Source organism: Balaenoptera physalus, assembly GCF_965194825.1.
Source record: "Balaenoptera physalus genome assembly, chromosome: 2".
In the NCBI taxonomy this organism is placed as follows: domain Eukaryota; kingdom Metazoa; phylum Chordata; class Mammalia; order Artiodactyla; family Balaenopteridae; genus Balaenoptera; species Balaenoptera physalus.
The window spans coordinates 147,703,869-147,724,534 of NC_138883.1; the positions used below are offsets into that span (position 1 = coordinate 147,703,869).

A 20,666-nucleotide genomic window follows, 5' to 3' on the forward strand; every position below is an offset into this window, starting at 1 on the left:
GGGCTTCCCTGGTGGCGCAGTGGTTAAGAATCCACCTGCCAATGCAGGGGACACAGGTTCAAGCCCTGGTCCTGGAAGATCCCACATGCCACGGAGCAACTAAGCCCGTGCGCCGCAACTACCGAGCCTGTGCTCTAGAGCCTGTAAGCCACAACTATTGAGCTCGCGCGCTGCAACTACTGAAGCCCACGTGCCTAAAGCCTGTGCTCTGCAACATGAGAAGCCAGCGCACCACAACGAAGAGTAGCCCCTGCTCGCCGCAACTAGAGAAAAGCCCGCACACAGCAATGAAGACCCAATGCAGCCAAAAATAAATAAAATAAAATAAAATAAATTAAAAATATATATATATATATAAAGAAAAGGCGTAATCTTAAATAGCTACTAAGCAAGAAATAATAAAAATAAATAAATTAAGCATTCAAATAAATAAATTAAGCATTCAAGAAGTTAGGAGAAAACAACAAATCTAAAGAAAGTGGGAGGATAAATTTAATAAAGATATAAGTGTATATTAATGAGCCAGAAAAAGGATAGAATTAACAAATAAATTTAAAGTCTTAATAATATAGTTAAAACCTTTGCAAGAAAAATCAGATAATATAAAAACACAAAATCAGCACCTAAAATAGAGAAGTAACATAGATGGAGAAAATTAGAAAACTTGTAAGAAAATGTTTGGTTCAGATCTATGTAATAAATTGGAAAATATAAATAAATGGTCTTGGAAGCTTAAATTACCAAGATTAACTCAGGAGAGATAAACAAGCCAAATAAACCAGTGATTATGTAAAACTCCACCATGGCCAAGTGGGTTTTATCTAAGAAATACAAGAATGCCTAAATATTGGGAAATATATTCCAATTGTCTAGTTTAAAAATTAAATTTTTTAAAACTAGAAGAATTCAGGATAGTAGCAGCCTACAAAATAAATAAATAGCAATAGCTTTCTTATATACCAACAATGTCTTTTTTTAAAGTAGGAAAAAAGATCATATTTTCATTAGCAACCAAAAAATATAAAATACCCACAAATAAATTAAACAAGAAATGTGCAAGATATATACACAAAAAAGAAACACAAAAAATTCTATCCGAAGATTTTGAAGGACAAAGAATTGGAGTGATGTACTTTTTTCTTGAATAAGAAGACAAAACATTGTAAAAGTATTTATTCTTCCTAAATGAATAGATATTGTCAATGTCATTCCAGTCAAAATCTCAGAGACTTTTCTGGAACTTGACAAAATGAGTCATAAATTAATCTTGAAGAATAAATACAAAAGAATATTTAGGAACACTGTAAAAAAGAAAAATTAGGAGGGTATTTCTCTATGGCCAGATTTCAAAATGGTTGGTAAAGCAGTAAGAAACAAAAATCACTGGTATTAAGAACAGACAGACAGAACAATGGGACAAAAAGCAGCATCTTGAAATAGTCCTAAGTATTGACAAGAATTTGGTATATGATAAAGATGCTACTTCCTATCAGTGGTAGAGTTTGGATTATTCAATCAAGGGTATTGGGACAACTTGCCAGATATTTGGGAAAAATTAATAATAAGCCAGATCCCAACCTCACTCAAACACCAAATGAATTAAAAGTATAAATGGAGAAAATAAAATTATAAAATTGAAGAAGAAAATCTGGGCAAATATGTTTCAATCTGGAAGGAACTGACACAAGAGGGCAGGGAATCTAAAATCAGAAACCATAAAGAAAAAGATGTTTACACCCAAGTTTTAAAATTTCTTACAATCCATATAAAGACATATACAATATATAGATATAGATATATAGCATTAAAGACAAGCAACAAACTGTGAAAATTATTTGCAACACATATAAAAACTGATGGTTAATATCCCTCATACATAAAGCACTGTGATAAATGTACATGAAAAATATAAACACAACTGAAAAAAATATATATTAACAAGAAATTCCCAAAAGGAATGTAAATAATTATAAACATTAAAAAAGTCTAACCTCACAGCAATTTAAAAAATGAAAATCAATACAAGAAAGGAATATCATTTCTGTTCTTTCAAAACAGGCAAATATTTAGGAGATGGATAATATCAATATCCAGGATTGACAAAGAAATGGAGAAATGCACAGTCTCATCCCGATGGACAGCCATGTAAAGAATAAAAGCTCTCTTTGGAAATCTATTAATAGGTACTAATGTTTCAAACATATGTTCTTTTAACCTAGAAATTTCACTTTCAGGAATTTAGCGTAAGGGAGGGAAATGTATATACAAAGATATTAATTGCAGCATTATTCCAAAAACTATGACTTGAAAACAACCTAAATGCCCAATCATAAAGAATCTGTTGATTACAATTCGTAGTAATATGAGAAGATGTCCTCACATACTGTTAAGTAAATAGAGAGTAAGAGAGAGATTGAGATTATAAAATAGCGTGTGTTATGGAAGCCCATTGTGGTAAATATATTAGCAAAGAGAAAAGTCAAGGACATTAAATAGCAAAAAAAAAAAAAAAAAAAAATCAATGGAGGAGTTATCTCTTTATTTTCTATAATGCCTTAATACTTTACAAAAAGCCTACATTACACTTATAATCCGATGGTATAATATGGCTATTTTCACTGGCCAGAAAGTAAAGGTATAAACCCCTGACATCTGCATGTGGATCCTGGGGCAAAGCTAACCAATTGAGCCCAAAGTTGGAGTAGTGAGCCCCTACCGACAAAGCTTCCATTTCCAAAAGTCCTCCGACTCCACATACTTAATGCTTCGTTGTTTTAAGTGATCTGAAAATTACATTTTTCTTTCGGAGTGTGTTGCCAAAAAACCAAAGGTTCTCTAAATGTTACACACACACCATACATACACCTCTCACGTGCACATCACACCACTCAGATATTTCCACACACACAACAGACACACACGCACACCCCCCCCCCCGGAGATCCTCTCTTCCCAGGGCCTAAAGGCAGGTCAGACCCACACAACACCCATGTCAACAAATGCCCAAGCTGACCTCTAGTCTGAAGGCTGGCATAAATCCCCCCATGAAGATTTCTTAGGATTTCCTTCCCAATTAGGTCACCACAGAGCACTGAGTAGAGTTCCCTGGGTTATACAGTAGGTTCTCATTAGTTATCTATTTTTTTATCTACATAGTAGTGTATATATGTTGATCCCAACCTCCCAATTCATCCATAGCTGATTCAATTTGCAGTGCAGCAGAAACTAACACAACACTGTAAAGCAACTATACTCCAATAAATGTTAAAAAAAGAAAAAAGACTCAATAGGATTTTGGACTAAGTGATGTCCTTGTCATTAGCTGGCCATTGCTAAATGCAGACATCAAATCCACCAAAATACTCCTTAATCCTCCTTCCTGTTTCCTTATCTGCAGAGACCTCAGCCCAGAGAGCTGGAAGTTGGGAGACGCAGAGAGGAAGGTCCTCTGGGATGAGCTCTGGTCGAGCAGTCAGGACACCCCATCACAGATCCTCCCTGTAAGACTCTGCGAACGTTGCTTCCACTCTTTTTTTTAAGCATTTACAAATATTTACTACATACTGGGCCATAAGACAAGTCTCAATAAATATCCAGGAAATGATATTACATCCACATTTATAGATTTGTACAAAGCTATGATTCAGGGGAAAAACAAGCTAACCCTATCAGTAACAGGTAGCACTAGGCCTTATGATGATCAGTTTTTTTCATTTTTTAATTAATTTTTATTGGAGTATAGTTCCTTTACAATGTTGTGTTAGTTTCTACTGTACAGCAAAGTGAATCAGCTATATGTATACATATATCCCCTCTGTTTTAGATTTCCTTCCCATTTAGGTCACCACAGAGCACTGAGTAGAGTTCGCTGTACTATACAGTAGGTTCTCATTAGTTATCTATTTTACACATAGTATCAGTAGTGTATATATGTCAATCCCAATCTCCCAATTCCTCCCACTCCCTCCTCCCCCATTGGTAACCATAGGTTTGTTCTCTACGTCTGTGTCTCTACATCTGTTTTGCAAATAAGATCATCTATACCATTTTTCTAGATTCCACATATATGCGTTAATATATGATATTTGTTTATCTCTTTCTGATTTACTTCACTCTGCATGACACTCTCTAGGTCCATCCATGTCTCTACAAATGACCCAATTTCGTTCCTTTCTACGGCTGATAATATTCCATTGTATATAGGTACCACATCTTTATCATTCCTCTGTTGATGGACATCTAGGTTGCTTCCATGTCCTGGCTATTGTAAATAGTGCTGCAATGAACATTGGGGTGCATGTGTCTTTTTTTTTAATTTATTTTATTTTTATCTTTGGCTGCATTGGGTCTTCGTTGCTGCGTGAGGGCTTTTTTCTAGTTGTGGCGAGCGGGGGCTACTCTTCATTGTTGTGCACGGGCTTCTCATTGTGGTGGCTTCTCTTGTTGCGGAGCACGGGCTCTAGGCACACGGGCTTCAGTAGTTGTGGCTCACAGGCTCAGTATCTGTGGCACATGGGCTTAGTTGCTCCACAGCATGTGGGACCTTCCCGGACCAGAGCTCGAACCTGTGTCCCCTGCATTGGCAGGCGGATTCTTAACCACTGCGCCACCAGGGAAGCCCCATGTGTCTTTTTGAATTATGGTTTTCTCTGGGTATATGCACAGCAATGGGATTGCTGGGTCATATGGTAGTTCTATTTTTAGTTTTCTAAGGAACCTCCATACTATTCTCCGTAGTGGCTGTATCAATTTACGTTCCCACCAACAGTGCAGGAGGGTTCCCTTTTCTCCACACCCTCTCCAGCATTTATTGTTTGTAGATTTTTTTGATGATGGCTATTCTGACCGGTATGAGGTGATACCTCATTGTAGTTTCGATTTGCATTTCTTTAATAATTAGAGATGTTGAGCATCTTTTCATGTGTTGTCCAGGACCAGATGGCTTCCACTCTCCAGCCTCAGTTTCTCCATCTGTGAAATGGGGTTATTAACCCTTGTCCAAAAGCCTTATTGGGAGGATGCAATGAAACAAGGCAAAGCCCGGATGCGCTTTGTGATGCTCACATGGACCTCTTCTCCACCTTTGGGGAAGAGTTGGTCTCTGGCCTGGTAGACAACACACACAATAGCTAGACGTGCCCACCTCTGCCCGCTATGGCAAGACATGCCTACCTGCTTCCTGGCACCCCCACCCCACCACAAGCTGGAGCCAGCCTGGTAAACGATGTCTCCTTAACCAACTCCCCTGAGTGCCTTCCAAGGGCCCTCTGGCTGGAGACCAGGGGAATGACCAGAGGGCCCATTCACAGGCTCTGCTCAGGTTTCTGTTGACAGAGATTGGAGAGAAAGCAATATGAATGCAGCTCAGATGGACATAATCAAAGTGCCAGGGCTGCTGTCCCCTCCTCTCTCTGACCTGGATACTTTGAGCCAAGCCCAACCACCCAGTGTGGCCCGACCCACCAGGAATTCCTGGAGTTCCCAGCAGGAACTCCAAAACCAGCAAGAGGGGGCCATTTGGCCTCCTCAGTGCCAGCCGTGGGGAGGGAGGAGGTTGAGAGGGGATTTTCTTCGTCCAAGCTTCAGATCAGTGGTTCTCAGCCTGGGCTGTGCATTCGAATCACCTGGGGAGCCTTCAAAGTACTGATGCCCATGTCCCACCCTCAGAGATTCTGACTTAACCATCTGGAGTGCAGCCTGAACACAGATACTTAACAAATCCTTCCAGGGGCTCTAAGTGCACCAAGGTTGAGGCCCACGGAAGAGGATTCAGTTCTTTTCCTGATTTACACCTCTTCCCCAAACCCAGGGGAAAATGGTTTCCCTCCTGCCAAGGGCCCTATACAGAAGGAACGCTTGGGCTGGTCTAAGCTCCAGGAAGCAGGGACTGTGTTTTGTTTATCACTATGTCCCCAGTGGCCCAGCCTAAGCCCTGGCACAGACTAGGGGCTCAGTGAACACTGGTGGGATGAGGTGTATGTAACTGAATGAGTGAAGTAATGAATGAATTCCATCCCTTCCCACCTCCTGAGTGGCCGAAATCCTCCAAAGAGTGGTCTTCAGACAAGCAGTGCCACCTCACCTGGGAGCTTGTTAAAAATGCAGATTCTCAGCCCTAGACCCAGCCCCAGAACGAGAATCTGCATTTGAGCCAGATCCCAAGTGATTCATGGGCAACAACCGTATCACTGGTTCTGCCATAGATTAGCGGTTCTCCAACTTTGCTACACATTAAAATCACTCATGAAAGTGTATAACCTGCCTGTGGCCTTTTGGGTCCCCAGGTGACTGTTAACTGTCCTCAAGTGATTCCAATGTACAGGCCAAGTTCAGAACTCGTGTACCATAGGTCTCTCTGACACAGCAGCCTCCAAGCAGACCCAGTCTTGGCTCTGGCCCACAATGAGAGATCCTGCCTGCTTTGAGGATAAAGGCGAACGCCCTCTGCAACATAGGGACCAGCCACTCAACTCTACAAAGCCAGTGGGGACAGGCTACCAAGTTCAAATCCCGCCCCTGCCACTTTCCAGCTGAGTGACTCTGCACAAGTCACTCAACCCCTCCACGCCTCCGTTTCCCGCTTCTGTACAATGGAGCTGATGAGGGGTCGGGGTGGGGGGAGGGGTGGACACTACTCCACAGAGTTGTGTGAGGATTAAACAACTTAGCGGATCTGAAGCACTTAGAACAGTGTCCCTTCCCTGACGCTTCCTTGGCCTCTGTATCAGCCTTCCTAATAGAAGAGTTTACACGAAGAGAGCCTGGATTAGGAACGTTACTTCTGGAAACTCTGCTTCCATAAAGAGGGCAAAAGAGAAGTAAAGGTGGTCACAGTATAGGGACCTTCTTGGGAAAATCGAGACTAAATAAAGAAGCTTAGCCATCTCCCTTCTTTGCTTTCATTATTCGGGAAGAAAAATCAGCCTCACCGCGTCCTTAGACAGTTCCCAAGCCCGGAGCGATGGGAACCGAGAGGGAAGAGTAAGGTTAATACGGTCAATCTCTCCCTCGGAATTGTCCCCACCTAAAAAAGGCAGGCTTGCGCCATTGTGCCCAGGACCGGGGCAGGTCCAATTCAGCCACAGCCGGGTGTCTCTCCGTGGACTTCCCTGGGCCTTCCCAGGGCTACCTGATTCCCAGGCCCTTCCCTCGCTCCAGACCAGGGTGTGTGCATGTTGCCCGTGGGGGAGGGGGGGGCCCGCAGGTTCTGAAAAATGGTGTCCTTTCTTCCTTCCTTCCTCTTGAGAGCTACGCGGCCGCCTATCCCCGCTGCAAACAGGCCAGGCCGGGCTGGGCGCCGCTCCCGGCCCGAGCGAGGCGGCTGCCCTCTGCGGCAGACGGCGGTGCGCGCTCCCCGCTCCAGCGCCCCGGCTGCCCGGCGGCCCGCGCGCCCTCCCGGTGCAGCAGGCGGGCGCTGTGACGTTCTCGGATAAATGCCGTGTAACTGTGTAGGCGAATGGGAGCTAAAAATAAGAACGGAAAATCTATCATTAAGGTATCATTGCGCCAGCGCAGCTATTTGAAGGCTCCCATGGTCCCCGGCGCCTGCGTTTGAAGCCCGCCTTCAGGCTTTGGAGGGTATTCGCAGAAAACTCCCAGCAGCGGCTCGCCGGCCAGACCTCAGGGCGCAGGGGGTGGCGCCCGTAATTATGGCAACACTCAAAATAAAATAAAATAAATGCTCACCTCCCCCTCCACATCTCCGTCTGTATTGTCCTTAGGTCGCTGGGGAAGCCACCACAAGTGGGGCTGGATGCTGAAATGAATGTGACCTGGCCGATTACGCAAATATTAGAACTGAAAGCTCTTTCAGCTCTGTTTCGCCATCCACCTTCCTCCATCCACCACGGATTAGAAACATAAAGTACCAGGAGAAAGCCTTTGGAGGAGAAAACGACAAATGGGACTTAACCCCAGGTCTACAGTGCGCCGCGGCGGGGCGCAAAGACGCAAACTCCCGGGATGGCGAGCCTCCGGTGTTCCACTGGGTTAAACGAAAATTGATCTGATTTGCTTTTTAACACCCGAAGGGGAGAAGAGGAGATCAGGGGAGGGAGGACAGGATTTGTTTGTGCGTGTGCGTCTGTGTGTCCGGGGAGGGGGAGGAGGCGCCAAGGTGCAGCCTGCGCGCGGCTCTGCGCCTCGGCGGGCTGCGTGCGTGTGTCCCTGTCCGGGCTGCGTGCGTGTGTCCCTGTCCGCGCTGCTAAAGTGGGCTCTTCGAGGGATCGGCGTCACATGACTCCGCCTGCCCCTCGCCAGCGCGCAGCTCGCCAGTCCCTCAGTTTGCCCGGCGCCAGGGGAGGGTCGGGAGGCATCTCCAGGGCCCGGGGGCTCTGCGAAGCGGGGAAGAGGTTCTGGAGGGGAATTGTACATCCGGATTCCAGCAGCCGCGGCTCGGCGCCAGATCCCGGACTGTAGAAATTTGGGGGGAGGGGAGAGCGAGAAGGAGCGAGCGAACGCCTGAGAGAGGCAGCGCGCAGCGCGCACGGACAGGGGCTGCCGGGTGCCGCGCGGAGAAGATGTAAGCGCGTGGAGTCTAGCTGGCCTCCGAGCACCATGCAGAAGGGGATCCGGCTGAACGATGGCCACGTCGCGTCCCTGGGACTGCTGGCGCGCAAGGACGGCACGCGCAAGGGCTACCTGAGCAAGCGGAGTTCGGACAACACAAAATGGCAAACCAAGTGGTTCGCGCTGCTGCAGAACCTGCTCTTCTACTTCGAGAGCGACTCGAGCTCGCGGCCCTCGGGGCTCTACCTGCTGGAGGGCTGCGTCTGCGACCGCGCGCCCTCCCCCAAGCCTACGCTCTCGGCCAAGGAGCCGCTGGAGAAACAGGTGAGGCCAGCGCCGCGTGTGACCTCCCAGCGCCCGGGCCGCGGCCCTCGGGGCGCAGGCCCTTCCGCCCGCCGAAGGCGCCCGAACTTTAGTCCCTCTACTCTCGGCGCCCTCGGCGAGAAGGGAGGGTTGGCCTAAGCGGGCGGTGACCCCGCGGTGGCCAGAGAGGTCAGGGACTGCGGACGGGGAGCGGGTGTGGGCTGCGGCTGCCCTTCACCCGGTGAGCTCGGTGGGAGGCGGGCGCAGAGCGGGCGAGACGCGGAGGGGAATGAGGTGCGGAGAGAGATGGGCTCCCGCGGGAAACGGAAGCAATGAATGTAGACCCACATCCAGCCAGAAATGGTGCTCCCACCTCCACTCCCACCCGGGAGAGCCCCGGACCGGGGAGGTGTAATCCCCGCGCTTAGGCACGGGAGGGGCGAGACGGAGGCGTGCGAGCGCCGCGGCCCCTACCTCACCGCGGCTGGGAGCGAAGAGGAGCCTGCGCTCGCTCTGCCAAGTTGGGCGGCTGCGAGGCCGCAGGGGTCGGTTAGGTGCCATCGACCGGTGGCGCACTCCCAGCCGGCCCCAGGCGCAAGCAACAAACCGAAGGGTTCCAGGGACCTTTCTGATGCGCCGGGGCTGGGGCCAGGGCCGCTGCGGAGGCCGCGGGACAAGTGGGCGCATCTCTCCTCCTCCGCCCCCTGCGCCTCCGCCGCCGCCGCAGTCGCGGCTCTAGCGCTGCTCTAGCGTTTCCGGAGTTGGCGAGGCTAAAAGGCCGGGCCTGGATCTACCGGGGGCCTGGGCGGGGTGCGGGTGCGCCTTTGGTGTGGAGGGATGGAGTAGCACCTGCGGGCGCCCAGTGAGAGCACCAGACAGCGGGAGTGCAATTTTTAAGATCGATGCACTCTCGAAAGGCATCTAGTCTGTCTCCCTCCTCTGGGAAGGTAAAGTCAAAGATAGTGAATGCTAAAATGTCACCGCTGGGAGGGACCTGCGATCCATGGGGACCCAACCAGCTGGTTGTCGCCTAGTTGAGGACACTGAGGCCAAAAGAGAGAAATTTACTTGCCCAGTGTCATGCCAGGAGTTGAGGCCACCTTAAGGTTCTGGGAAGATAACTGAGGGCTCAAAAGCCATTATTGCAGGCAGACTGCTGGTGATTGAATTGGCTGAAATAAAAGCATCCTTGAAGTCACCCTCCTAATGGTCGAGACAGATCTGAGCTCAGTCCCCGCAGCACATCTCTTCCTTCCCTGCCCTCAGCCCAGAGGTACTGCGAGATGATTTCGAAGGCTGGGAAAGGTGGACAGGAATATTTGAGACTGGGTCTCTGGGGATGGCAAGCCGTATGGCAGGTAGGGGCTCCCAGATGGCAAAGCAAAGCAAAGAGCAGGCAGCTCCTTAAGCTAAAGGTACAAATGGGGCCTGGAAGACTCACCTGGGAGAGCCAGACCCAGGCGAAGCTAGAGATGCTCTCTCAGCCCTTGATAACCTGCCCTTTGCCAGCCTTCCAGAACATTATCAACACTTGTTGGCCAAAGTCCACCTGTACTACCAGTGGCCTATAGCCCCAACTGGTGCCCATCCTCGGCCCCCTACCCCAGAGCACAGAGCTGAGCTCCCGGGCAGGCAGGGAGAGAGGGCTGAAGGAAGCTGAGTTGTTGTTGGGCACACAGTGTGTGCTCTCAGCCCCTTGCACACAAAGCCAGAAACAGGCCTGAGACTGAATCACAGCTCTGCAACTTCCTGTCTGTGTGACCTCAGTTAACACACTAAATTTCTCTGAGCCTCTGTTTTTTAAACAAAATGAAGGTAATAACACCTATCTTTCTGGGGTTTTGAGAACACAAACAATGTGTATGGAAGTATGCTCACATTTTAGTCTGACATGATAAATGTTAATTGAATCTGAATTATACCCACCTAGACAAGGAACAGAGGTCTAACATAAAATGTTGAAGCTGAAAGGAACCTCAGAGAGATTGTACAGCCCACTCCTCCCATTTTACAGATAGGGAAACTGAAGAGCAGATTGGGAAGAAATTACCTACCTGATTCTGATTCGGTGGCAGAATCAGACCTAGAATTCACCCAACGTCTAAGAACTCCTGAAAATGAGATCTTACGTTGATTCCAGATCATTCACCTCTTGGCTCGGGTGTTAAATCGTGCTAGCAGTGGATTATGGGAGGGACAGGAGTGCAAAACCACTTGACCACGTGCACACGTGGTCTGAGCCGTTTCCCCAGAACGCCAACAGTCAGAGATCCTCAAATGCGGTCACAAGAGTAGCCCTCCTGGCACAAGAGAACAGAAGAGGGTTGGGAATAGTAGGGGATGGTCTGGTGCTGCCCAGCTCAGGTGCAAATTTCTGTTAAAGATGTGTGGTTTGTTTCGTACACGTACAGAGATGTTCCATTTGACTCCAGACGGAGAGTTTGGCTCGTATGGAAAAGTAGATCCTGTTCCTTCGGTCTGCACGTGTCTATAAAAACTTATATCTTTTTCTGTTCTAAACCTTTGAGTAAAATTGACGGCCTCCGCAGCTGCTCCGCGTTTCTCCTGAGGGGGAGCCCCCATAGCACCCACAGGGCACCTCATGAGAGGCCCAGCTCCGAGCCATTCTGTGACTGGGTTTGCCTTGTAGGCCCAGGAAACCTTGATTCAAAACCTGCTGGGCATGTGGCAGAGAACCCATGTTAGGAGGCCTCAAAGAGGCTGTCAGTTTGGACTGGCCAACATCTAGTGAAGTCTTGGTTTTAGGAGGATGTCATTTTTATCCCGGCCTAAGCAGGCAGCTTCCATCTGGAAGGGCCAGAGATGGTTTCTCGAGAAATAGAAACCAAGTCTTGGCTGGGAACCACCCCAGTGACAGGGATGAGTCAGGGACAAAGCACATAGTATGTGCTCAGGAGATACTAATTGAGCTGAACTTAACTGGTGTAGCTTGTCAATGCCACATTTCATGTCCTGAGGACTGACTGTGCACCAGTCCAGGCCCGGCGCGGGGTCGCAGGCCCAGGAAGCTGGATGTCACAGTCCCCGGCCCCCAGGGAAGATTAACACAGATAAAGATGGTACCTTACACTGTGAAGATGCTCTAATAGGAAGGGCTCCCAGGGTGCTCTGGGAGCCCAGGCCCATCCTAGCATGATGTGCTATCCTCTGGCTGCTTCTACACTGCTCTGACTGCGTCTGCGGTAGCTCTGGCCTGGAATGCCAAGGGCTCTTGAAATCGGAGGGGCACAGCCGCGCTCCTATGCTGACTGGCAATTGCAAGCACCCCTCCGCACGCTGGCCTGAGCCCTGCTTGCTCAGCCCTGACCTCCTCACCTCTGACCCTACAGCCCACACACTGAAGGGCCAGAGGCCCTGGACTTAGAATTTGGGTTCAGAGATTGACCCTTGGGGTTCTTGCCCTGCTTTGGCATGGAGTCACCCCACACTGGCTTTTCCCACCCTCACTCCCAGCCCCCCGAAATAGAGCTTCCACCCCAGCTTCTCAGTGGTGGACTTGACCAAACCAACCCCAGCACTCCCCTTACCCCACTCCCCCGCCCCAACCAGAAGGGATCAAAATGTAGACCCCCAGACTGATTCCTGATTCCTGTAAAACAGAAGGGACACAGACAGATCCCTTCAGCCGGAATCTCAGCACTGATGTGGGCAGAGGCTCCGGAAGCTGGGGGTGCCCATTAGCACATGTTATCCACCCAGTGGGTGCCTTTCCCTGGAGACAAGAGGAAGTCCCTCTCCTGGTCCTCATTCGCAGGACACATTTCTGGTTGGCCTGGTGGATACCTGTTCACAACAGCCCTAAAGTCATGAGTGTGCCCGGTTTGCAGATGAGGAAACAATCTCACCAGCACCACCCAGCAAGGCAGCAGCTGAAATGCTCTCTGGCTTTCTCTGCAGCTGCGCTGTCTTCACCACAAAGCCTGCCTGCCTGTTGCTGTAGCACATTCAGCCCTCTGGGCCAATCAGAAAAACACAAACCTGAATGTAGGGGAATAAGTGTACTCGAAAAGCAACATCCCCCCAGACACAGGGACACAGGGACGTCATCCGCACACACGGGGTGCCAGCAACTCAGCCCACGATCCTTGCACCTATGGAAGGGCCAGCAGGGCTGCCCCGCGGTTCCAAACCAAGCCCAGCCCAGCAGGTGTGGGGTGCCCATCTCCCCACCCCAGCCCCCAACTATTTCTAGCACTGAAATGAGGTTGAAGAGGCTCAGTAATGACACCTTAATTGGGACAAGGAAGTACCAGGTCCCTGCCCCTCTGCTTGGCGACAGTGGGATGAAGGTCAGAAGCAGACTGTACATACACAAGCCTACACTAAAATCTCACTGCCGTTTGTGCGTGCCGTAAACATTTTGGCTCTCCGTGTGAAGCCCATGCTGGGTCTTGTGGATACAGAGAAAAATCAAACTTAATCCTTGTCTTCAGAGGTCTCACAGTGGAGTAGGGCGCTCTCCCTAGACTCACTCCCACAGTAAACACCAAGTGCCAGGAATTCTCCGTCCTAAGGAGTCCGGACTCTCTCCCTGCCCCTGCCTTGGTTCAGGAGCTCACAGTGTCAGGCTTGATGTATTGAACTCGCTCACATGGTCCCACCTCGCCCCACGCCAGTCCCCTGCCACACAGCAAGCCACCAGAGTGAGCTTCTAAAGGGCACACCTGACCATGTACTAAGCCACTGAAGGTGTCACTGGCTCTCATTGCCTTTAGGAAAAAATGCAGATTCTCCAGCATGACCTGGAGGACCCAACGGGCTCCAGCCTCTGCCTGCCCTGCTGACTCTGCCCCGCCCTCCCATCCCCCTCCTTCCTCACCCTACACCTGCCTCCTCTTTCCCACCTCAAAGCTTCTGCAGCGGCTGCTCCCTGTGCCTGGAATGATCGCCTACTCCCCCCAGCCTTTAGTGACCAACTTCTCCTCCTCCTAAGACCTCCTTTTAGGTCTTAGCCTAAAAGTCACCTCCTGAGGGCCTCCCTTCACTGCAGGAGCTAGTGGAGCCCCAGGTCCCCCATCACAGGCAGGGACAACCCTCTCTCCTTCATCCACATCGCTTATCAGGTTGGGATTAATTGATGTTATTTGGCTGGTGGTTTGTGAAGGGTTTTCCTTCCCCTTAGAACGTAAGGGCCAGAGTGCATGTTTTACATACAATACCTCCCCTAATCGTCCCAACAGCCCTGTGAGGTTATACCTGGTAACCCATTTTTGAGATGACCAAACTGAGGCTCAGAGATGGTAAGTAACTTGTTCAAGGTTACAGAGAGCATACGTGGCAAAGCTGGCACGTGAACCCAGGTCTACCTGACTCTAAAACCTTAGCTCTCCAAGCACAAGCACAGCAGAAAGACTTGGGCTGAGGGACTGTGTGAGTTTACCATCGTCTGCCGAGATAAATGAAAAATGAGAGAGAGAGAGAATTAACAGCAAGCGAAATGATGCCACTGCCTCTCTGGTGACATCTGTGAAGCAGCTTTTGTTTCTGCTTGGGTGGGAACCTTGCACCTCGAATCCCAGGAGTCAAGGATAAACACCCCAAGGCAGGCATCCCCACCCTGCAGTCCCGTTTCCCTGGAATCCGTGGGAGCCTGGAGCCGGCGCCCATGTGTACAGAGCCAAGAACAGGACTCAGCCCCCGATGTTTATGCAGGAGAGTTGGTGACGCGTGCACTTGAGGGGGGCCCAGAACACTGCCAACGCCCAAACACCTCGGTAAAGGCGACTGTCGTGCAGGGAGCAGCTGGGAGCCTCGGACTCCCCCACTGCCCATCATCCGCTGCTCGGAGAGGAGGGCGTAGCCTCGACTCCCAGCTCATTCACTGAGGGGTTTTTCTGTTTCTGGCAATGACGCAGCCTTAGGTAAAAGTTGTGGGTTTCGAGCCACACAGACTGGCTTTGGATCCTGGCTCTGTCACCTCCTACCTAGGGAAGGTCTTATTGCTCTCTGAGCGTCAGTTTCCCCATCTGTGAGATGGAAACCGTAACACAGCCTACCCGGCAGCCCTGTTCTGAGTGTTGTACTTGATGCTATTTGTAAAGCCCTAGCGTAGCACCGTAGGTCCGATCAATTCACGGTAGCTGTTGTGGCTTCAGCTTTCACCTTTAGGACAAGGCTCTTCCTGCATGAAGCAATGACCCAGATCACCTGGGTCTCTGGCAGGTTTGAAGTGAGTCAACACAGAGCCCTGACCCTGGATATAAAGGTAGGATGGTAAACCTTATCTCAAATAACCTATGGGTTTCTGAGAATGTCTGAGCAAGCATGCCCCTGAAAGAGAAAAAATGGCTGCAGGAGCTTCCTTCATCCCTGGCAGCCACACCTTCACCCAGCCCCATCGATTTCATCTCCTAAATCTCTCTCAGACCATCCACTCTTGTCCCTTTCTTCCTCCAAGGCTCTAGTCCAGACAGCCATCATCTCTTGTCTGGACTTAGGTGGGGGCCTCCTAACAGGTGTACTGGTCAGCATGAGTGGCGTCATGCTGCAGTAACAACCAAGCCCCAGATCTCCATGAACATGACAGAGGTTTATTTCTTGCTCATGCTTTAGGTCCCACGCGGTTGACAGGAGGGCACTGCTCATTGTGATCGCTCAGGGACCCAGCCTGATGGAGATTCGTCCTGACACCTGCCTCCACAGCTGCCTCAGCCAAGGGCAGAGAATGTGGCAGATCTCTCCCTGGCTCTTAAAGCGCCCCCCCAGGAAGTGACCCATGCTGACCACATGACCACAAGGCAGGTCATGTGGCTTCAGTTCAGCGGCGGTGGGGACGTGCAGACCCACCACGTGCCTGCAAGCAGGGCTCTAGAGATGCTGGGAGAACCGTCTCCCTACATCCACTGCGTCCCGCCATCCCCGTGCCTCTCCGCAGCCAGACCACTTTCCAAAATGCAGATCTGATCATCTCAAACACACACACACACACACACACACACACACACACACACACACACACACGAGTAGCTGAGGAGAAAGGCAAAGGCGCCGTCTTGATGGGTTTAATGACAGAAAGCAGAATCTGTGCTCACACTTACAGGGGCATCTCCTTCCAGCCTGGGGGCATCAGGGAGACTCCACCAAGAAAGGGACAAGTAGGACAGGAATGTAGGTTGCAGGGTAGGCAGAGCTGGCCCCCAAAGCCTGTGTGCAGGCTACAGAGCGCGGTGGGGAGCCGGCACAGGTCTCTCCGCTAGAGACGGACTGCTGTGATCTCTGTGCTGGAGAGATCACGGCAGGGTGAGAAGAGACAGAAGGACGACCCATCTGGAGGCAGGAGGTCAGGTCAGAGGAGGCTGTAGAACTGAGCAGTAAAAGAGGCCTGAATTTGGGGCGTGCCGAGCACTGAAGGTCCCCCCTCCACTCCCATCCCAGCCGGGTCACTGCGTCACCATGTCACTGAAACCTGGGCTTGCGCTGTGCTGCAAAAACCATCCCTAGCTCCTGCATGCCCAGGATGCACCCCACAGCCTCTGGGGCTTCCCACCTACCGGGCTCGGTGGGCAATGGCAGGGAGTGTCAAGTTCTCATCCCATGAAAGCACCAGGTGCTGTCCTACCATACCTTCTCCTCCAGCCACCACTCAGATAGAGCACCTTTGCAGCTTACAGATTACAAAGTCCTTTTCAGGCTTAGCATTTCCGGTAACCACCAAAGTAATGCTGCTGTTACTGCAGTTCTACACAGGGGAGAGAGAATCCCCATTTGGCAGATAAACCTCAGATAGAGGGAGCTCATCTCCCCACAAATACCTGAGTGTCTGTGTTGTGCCAGACCCCGAGCTGTCACTGCTAATAAATGTCAGCCCTCCTTGTTCTAGGTTGTTCAGGTCAGTGGACATCCAGGCCAACTGTTAAATTCAGCAATTTATACTTAAAGACCAGATCTTACTAATCCAGCAAGGCTGATGCAACTTCTTTCCCCTGAAAAAAAGAGAGAATTATTTTCAAGAAGATATTTCCTACTTGAATTTTGATTTTTTTTTCAATTTGGAAAATCTAACTCAGACCTTAAAATAAAATTCATTTTAGAGGAGTGAATGAATGAATTTTTAGCAACCTTAGCCAGTATTCCAGAAACCCATCTAGAAATTCAGACAAGCTTGATCTAGATTGAATTTTCTTCTGTCAGACTATATGAGTAAAATATAACCAACTTTATTTAATTGTCTCTTAGACTCTTAGCCACACTCAAGAAATGAGTGAAATAGTTTGGAAGCACCTAGTCAATCATGCAGCATTCTCTGCATGCCCACTCACCTTGCCCTGAGCCTGCTGCTGCCCTTCTACCCTCTTTCTCCCGCAAGGGACCTTACCTGTCCTCCAGCCACACTGGTTGTCACCTGGGCTCCCCTCACCTCTGGTCAGATCCACAGGCTTTGGGGACCTGGGGGAGGGGCTGGTGTTCCAAAAGGAGAGCCCATACGGTGTGGGCACAGGTGAGGAGAGGCAGGTAAGTAATTACATCTGAGAACTTCCTGGTAGCCTGGACAAAAAAGGGAAACAAGCTGGTTATGGGACACCCATTGCCTCCTGGAAAGACGTGGTGCAATTCCTCAAGCAAGAGCACTTGTATATCCAGGGGCTTTCATAAAGGGGACCAGTGGGGAAGTGATGACGATCTCCAGGGCAGAATCACTGCAAAAATAGGGGCCCACCCCATCAGTGGCTCCCGTGGGCTCTCAGGGCAGGCTAAGCATGTTTGGTGGAGATCTCTCTCCAGGACGCTGCGCTGCTGGGGTCCAAAAGACGAGTGTCCTGGTGACCAGGAGTGCAGGGTGCAGGTTGGAGAACCTGGGGAGTGGATGGCCGGCTGGGCCTCTCAAACAGCCACTGCCTTTTATTTTAAAATTTTAGAATTGGGACTTCCTTGGAGGTCCAGTGTTTAAAACTCCATGCTCTCAATGCCAGGGGCACAGGTTTGATCCCTGGTCAGGGAACTAAGATCCCCACATGCCACATGGCATGGCCAAAAATAAATAAATAAATAGATAGATAAAATTTTAGAATTGGTAATATATTACCATGGCTCGACATTCAGAAGTTACAAAGAAGTGTACACTGACAATGCTCCTTTCTGCTGCTGACCCCAGCAATCCAGTTCCCCTCTCCAAAGGATTTTTTTTTTTTTAATTTATTATCTTTAGCTGTGTTGGGTCTTCGCTTCTGCATGAGGGCTTTCTCTAGTTGCGGCGAGCGGGGGCCACTCTTCATTGCGGTGCGCGGGCCTCTCACTATCGCGGCCTCTCTTGTTGCGGAGCAGAGACTCCAGACGCGCAGGCTCAGTAGTTGTGGCTCACGGGCCCAGTTGCTGCGCGGCATGTGGCATCTTCCCAGACCAGGGCTCGAACCCGTGTCCCCTGCATTGGCAGGCGGACTCTCAACCACTGTACCACCAGGGAAGCCCCTCCAAAGGATTTTGATGTTACCAGTTGCTTATGCAATCTTCCAGAGACATTATATATGCAAATATATGCAAAGATGTATAGCTCTATGGCCATATATATGCACATCTGTATAATTATACAAGTGGTACCATACGACAAACACTATTCTACACCTGTTCTTCTCACTATATTGTGGAGATAGTTCTCTATAAGTATATGAATCGTCCTCGTCTTTTTTTTACAGCTGCATAGTATTCCACTGTGTGGATGTGCTGTAGTTTATTTAGCTAACCTCCTCTCGAGGGACATTTGGGTAATTTATAGTCTTTTCTTAATTACAAACAGAGCTGCAATTAATAAACACCTTTGTGCATAGGTCATTTCTAACAGAAGGTGAAAGGCAGACATGTCCAGACTGGAATTCATTCCTTCTTTCAGCAAACGTCTAGAGAGGCTGTTGGTGGGAGGGGGAAGGGCAGGCTTGTTGACTTGTGATGACAGATTGAAAGGTGTTCGTGCAGGACCAGCCAAGCATGACATCTGTGGCTGTGGCTCATGGGGTCTGGAGTAATGTACGTGGAAACACAGACCAATCAGCAGCAGAAGCTTGGAGGATGACACCGTCCCCCAGGCCGCTGGTCAAGCACCGCCTAGTTCAAGGCTGACTCTGGGAGGGAGGGACTTTCACTGGGCTCTTCAGCTCTGACATTCCTGTCTCCTCCCACCTCTGTTCCTGTCCCCAGGGGGCAGGCAGGGAGTAGAAGCAAGCGAGCGATAAGGTGTCCAGGAGGTCGGTCCCCAGCAGCAGCTCTCAGCCCTGGGACTCTTAGGAGCCCATAGGAGACTGGGGTCTGAGACAGGCACTCATCCCCGGGTCAGAGAAGAGGTCACGGTGCAGTCACCAGGCCCTGGGAAGGCCAAGACTTGAGAACCCGGAGGCAGAGGTCAGTGAAACGAGGCCCCTCAGAGCAGGGGGGAAGAATGTCATGAAGTGGGGTGTCCAGACCCCGTGTGGAGCCATACCAGGTGAGCCACAGCCATAGGGCAGGATAGGTAGGTCTTTTCTGGATTGGTGTGGGAGCACCAGTGGGGCTGCTCGAGGCCAATACTTCTGTTGAGCAGGGCCATTTGGGACATACTGTGCCCAATGAAGCCCCTCTGTGTGGCCAGCACGAGGCTGGCGCAGCCAGGGCGGGGAGGGAGCAGCGCTGAGAACCGCGCACGGTGCTGCAGAAGCCCTGAGAGAGGGCAGAACACACTACCAGGGTGGCCTGGCCCAGGCAAGAGCGGGATCTCTCCTGCGGGAGCCAGAGAGCAGACAGTCTTCCCCTGGGATCTCAGCGGTGAGAGGCGGGCAGGGACCTCAGGTGACGGGGAGCCTGGATGGATAGCCCCTTATAGAGGGAGAGATGAACTCCAGCCAGGGCATCTACACACACACACACACACACACACACACACACACACACACACACACACACACACACACACACACACACACACACACACACACACACCGCTGAGGCCTCTTCAGGTTCCCTCTGGCACTGTCCCCTCTGCACTGGGACTTCGGGAGCATCGGGCAGAGAGGACTGCCGGGCCAGGGCCAGCTGGGACTGTGGCCCCAAAGATGGACCAGGAGGAAGGAGCCAGGACCCAGTGGGGGAGAAGCTGACCCTGCCTGACCAGGCCACCAGAGTGGACCTACTAAGTGGAAGGGGTGGGGTTGACCGAGAGTGATGGCATCCATCCTGCAGCTGACCCCAGCCCACCTCCCTCCTGGAGGAGACAGCGAGCAGGGGCCCAGACAGGACAGTGGGTCTGGATTCTGGTCAAGCAGGATGAATCAGAGGGGGCAAGACCAGGGGCAGGGAGACCAGAGGGGCCAGTTTAATGGCCCGGGTGGGAGATGAGGAAGCCTGGAAGCAAGCAGGGCAGTGAGGATGGCAGAAGGCAGAATTCCAGAGATATCCAGAGCAGAGACCCTGGTGACCAATTGAATATCAGAAATGAGAAAGAAATAGGAGCTGAAGGTGATGGAAGGAATGCCCCAAATTGCTGATTCGTAATCATCCTTTGATCTTAGCACAGCTATGACTCCAGTTTCTAAGCCTCTCCCATGCCTCCTGTGTGTGCACATGTGCATATGGATTGGTTTGGTTTTGTTTTTTTGAGGGGGGTTAGTTTAAAACAACAGAAATTTATTCTCTCACAGCTCCGTAGGCTAGAAGTCTGAAACCAAGATGCCTGCAGGGCCATGGTCCCTCTGAAGTCTCGAGGGAAGAATCTTTCCTTGCCTCTTCCAGCTCCTGATGGCTGCCAGCAGTCTTTGGTGTTCCTTGCCTTGTAGATGCACCTCTCCAGTCTCTGCCTCCCTCTTCACGTGGCTTTCTCCCCTGTGTGTCTGTGTACACATTTCCCTCTTTTTATATATTAAGGCCTCTTCTTA

The 20,666-nt window shown here is 50.3% G+C and overlaps 1 protein-coding gene and 1 long non-coding RNA gene across 5 annotated transcripts in view; one reads left to right on the forward strand and one right to left on the reverse strand.

Annotated features, from left to right (window-relative positions):
• Window positions 1–8,091, reverse strand: part of LOC309654616 — a 55,673-nt gene extending 47,582 nt beyond the window's left edge. The window contains exon 1 of the long non-coding RNA XR_014260343.1: window positions 7,687–8,091. This is a non-coding gene — a long non-coding RNA (uncharacterized lncRNA). The remainder of the gene's footprint in view (window positions 1–7,686) is intronic.
• Window positions 8,092–8,207: 116 nt separating this feature from the next.
• Window positions 8,208–20,666, forward strand: part of RASGRF1 (Ras protein specific guanine nucleotide releasing factor 1) — a 111,483-nt gene continuing 99,024 nt past the window's right edge. For 2 of the 4 annotated variants that reach the window (XM_082448555.1, XM_082448556.1), the window contains exon 1: window positions 8,208–8,832. In XM_082448555.1, the coding sequence (XP_082304681.1) occupies window positions 8,557–8,832 (276 nt within the window). In that variant the 5' untranslated portion in view covers window positions 8,208–8,556. The remainder of the gene's footprint in view (window positions 8,833–20,666) is intronic. The other 2 variants (XM_082448554.1, XM_082448553.1) reach the window with 2 other exon arrangements.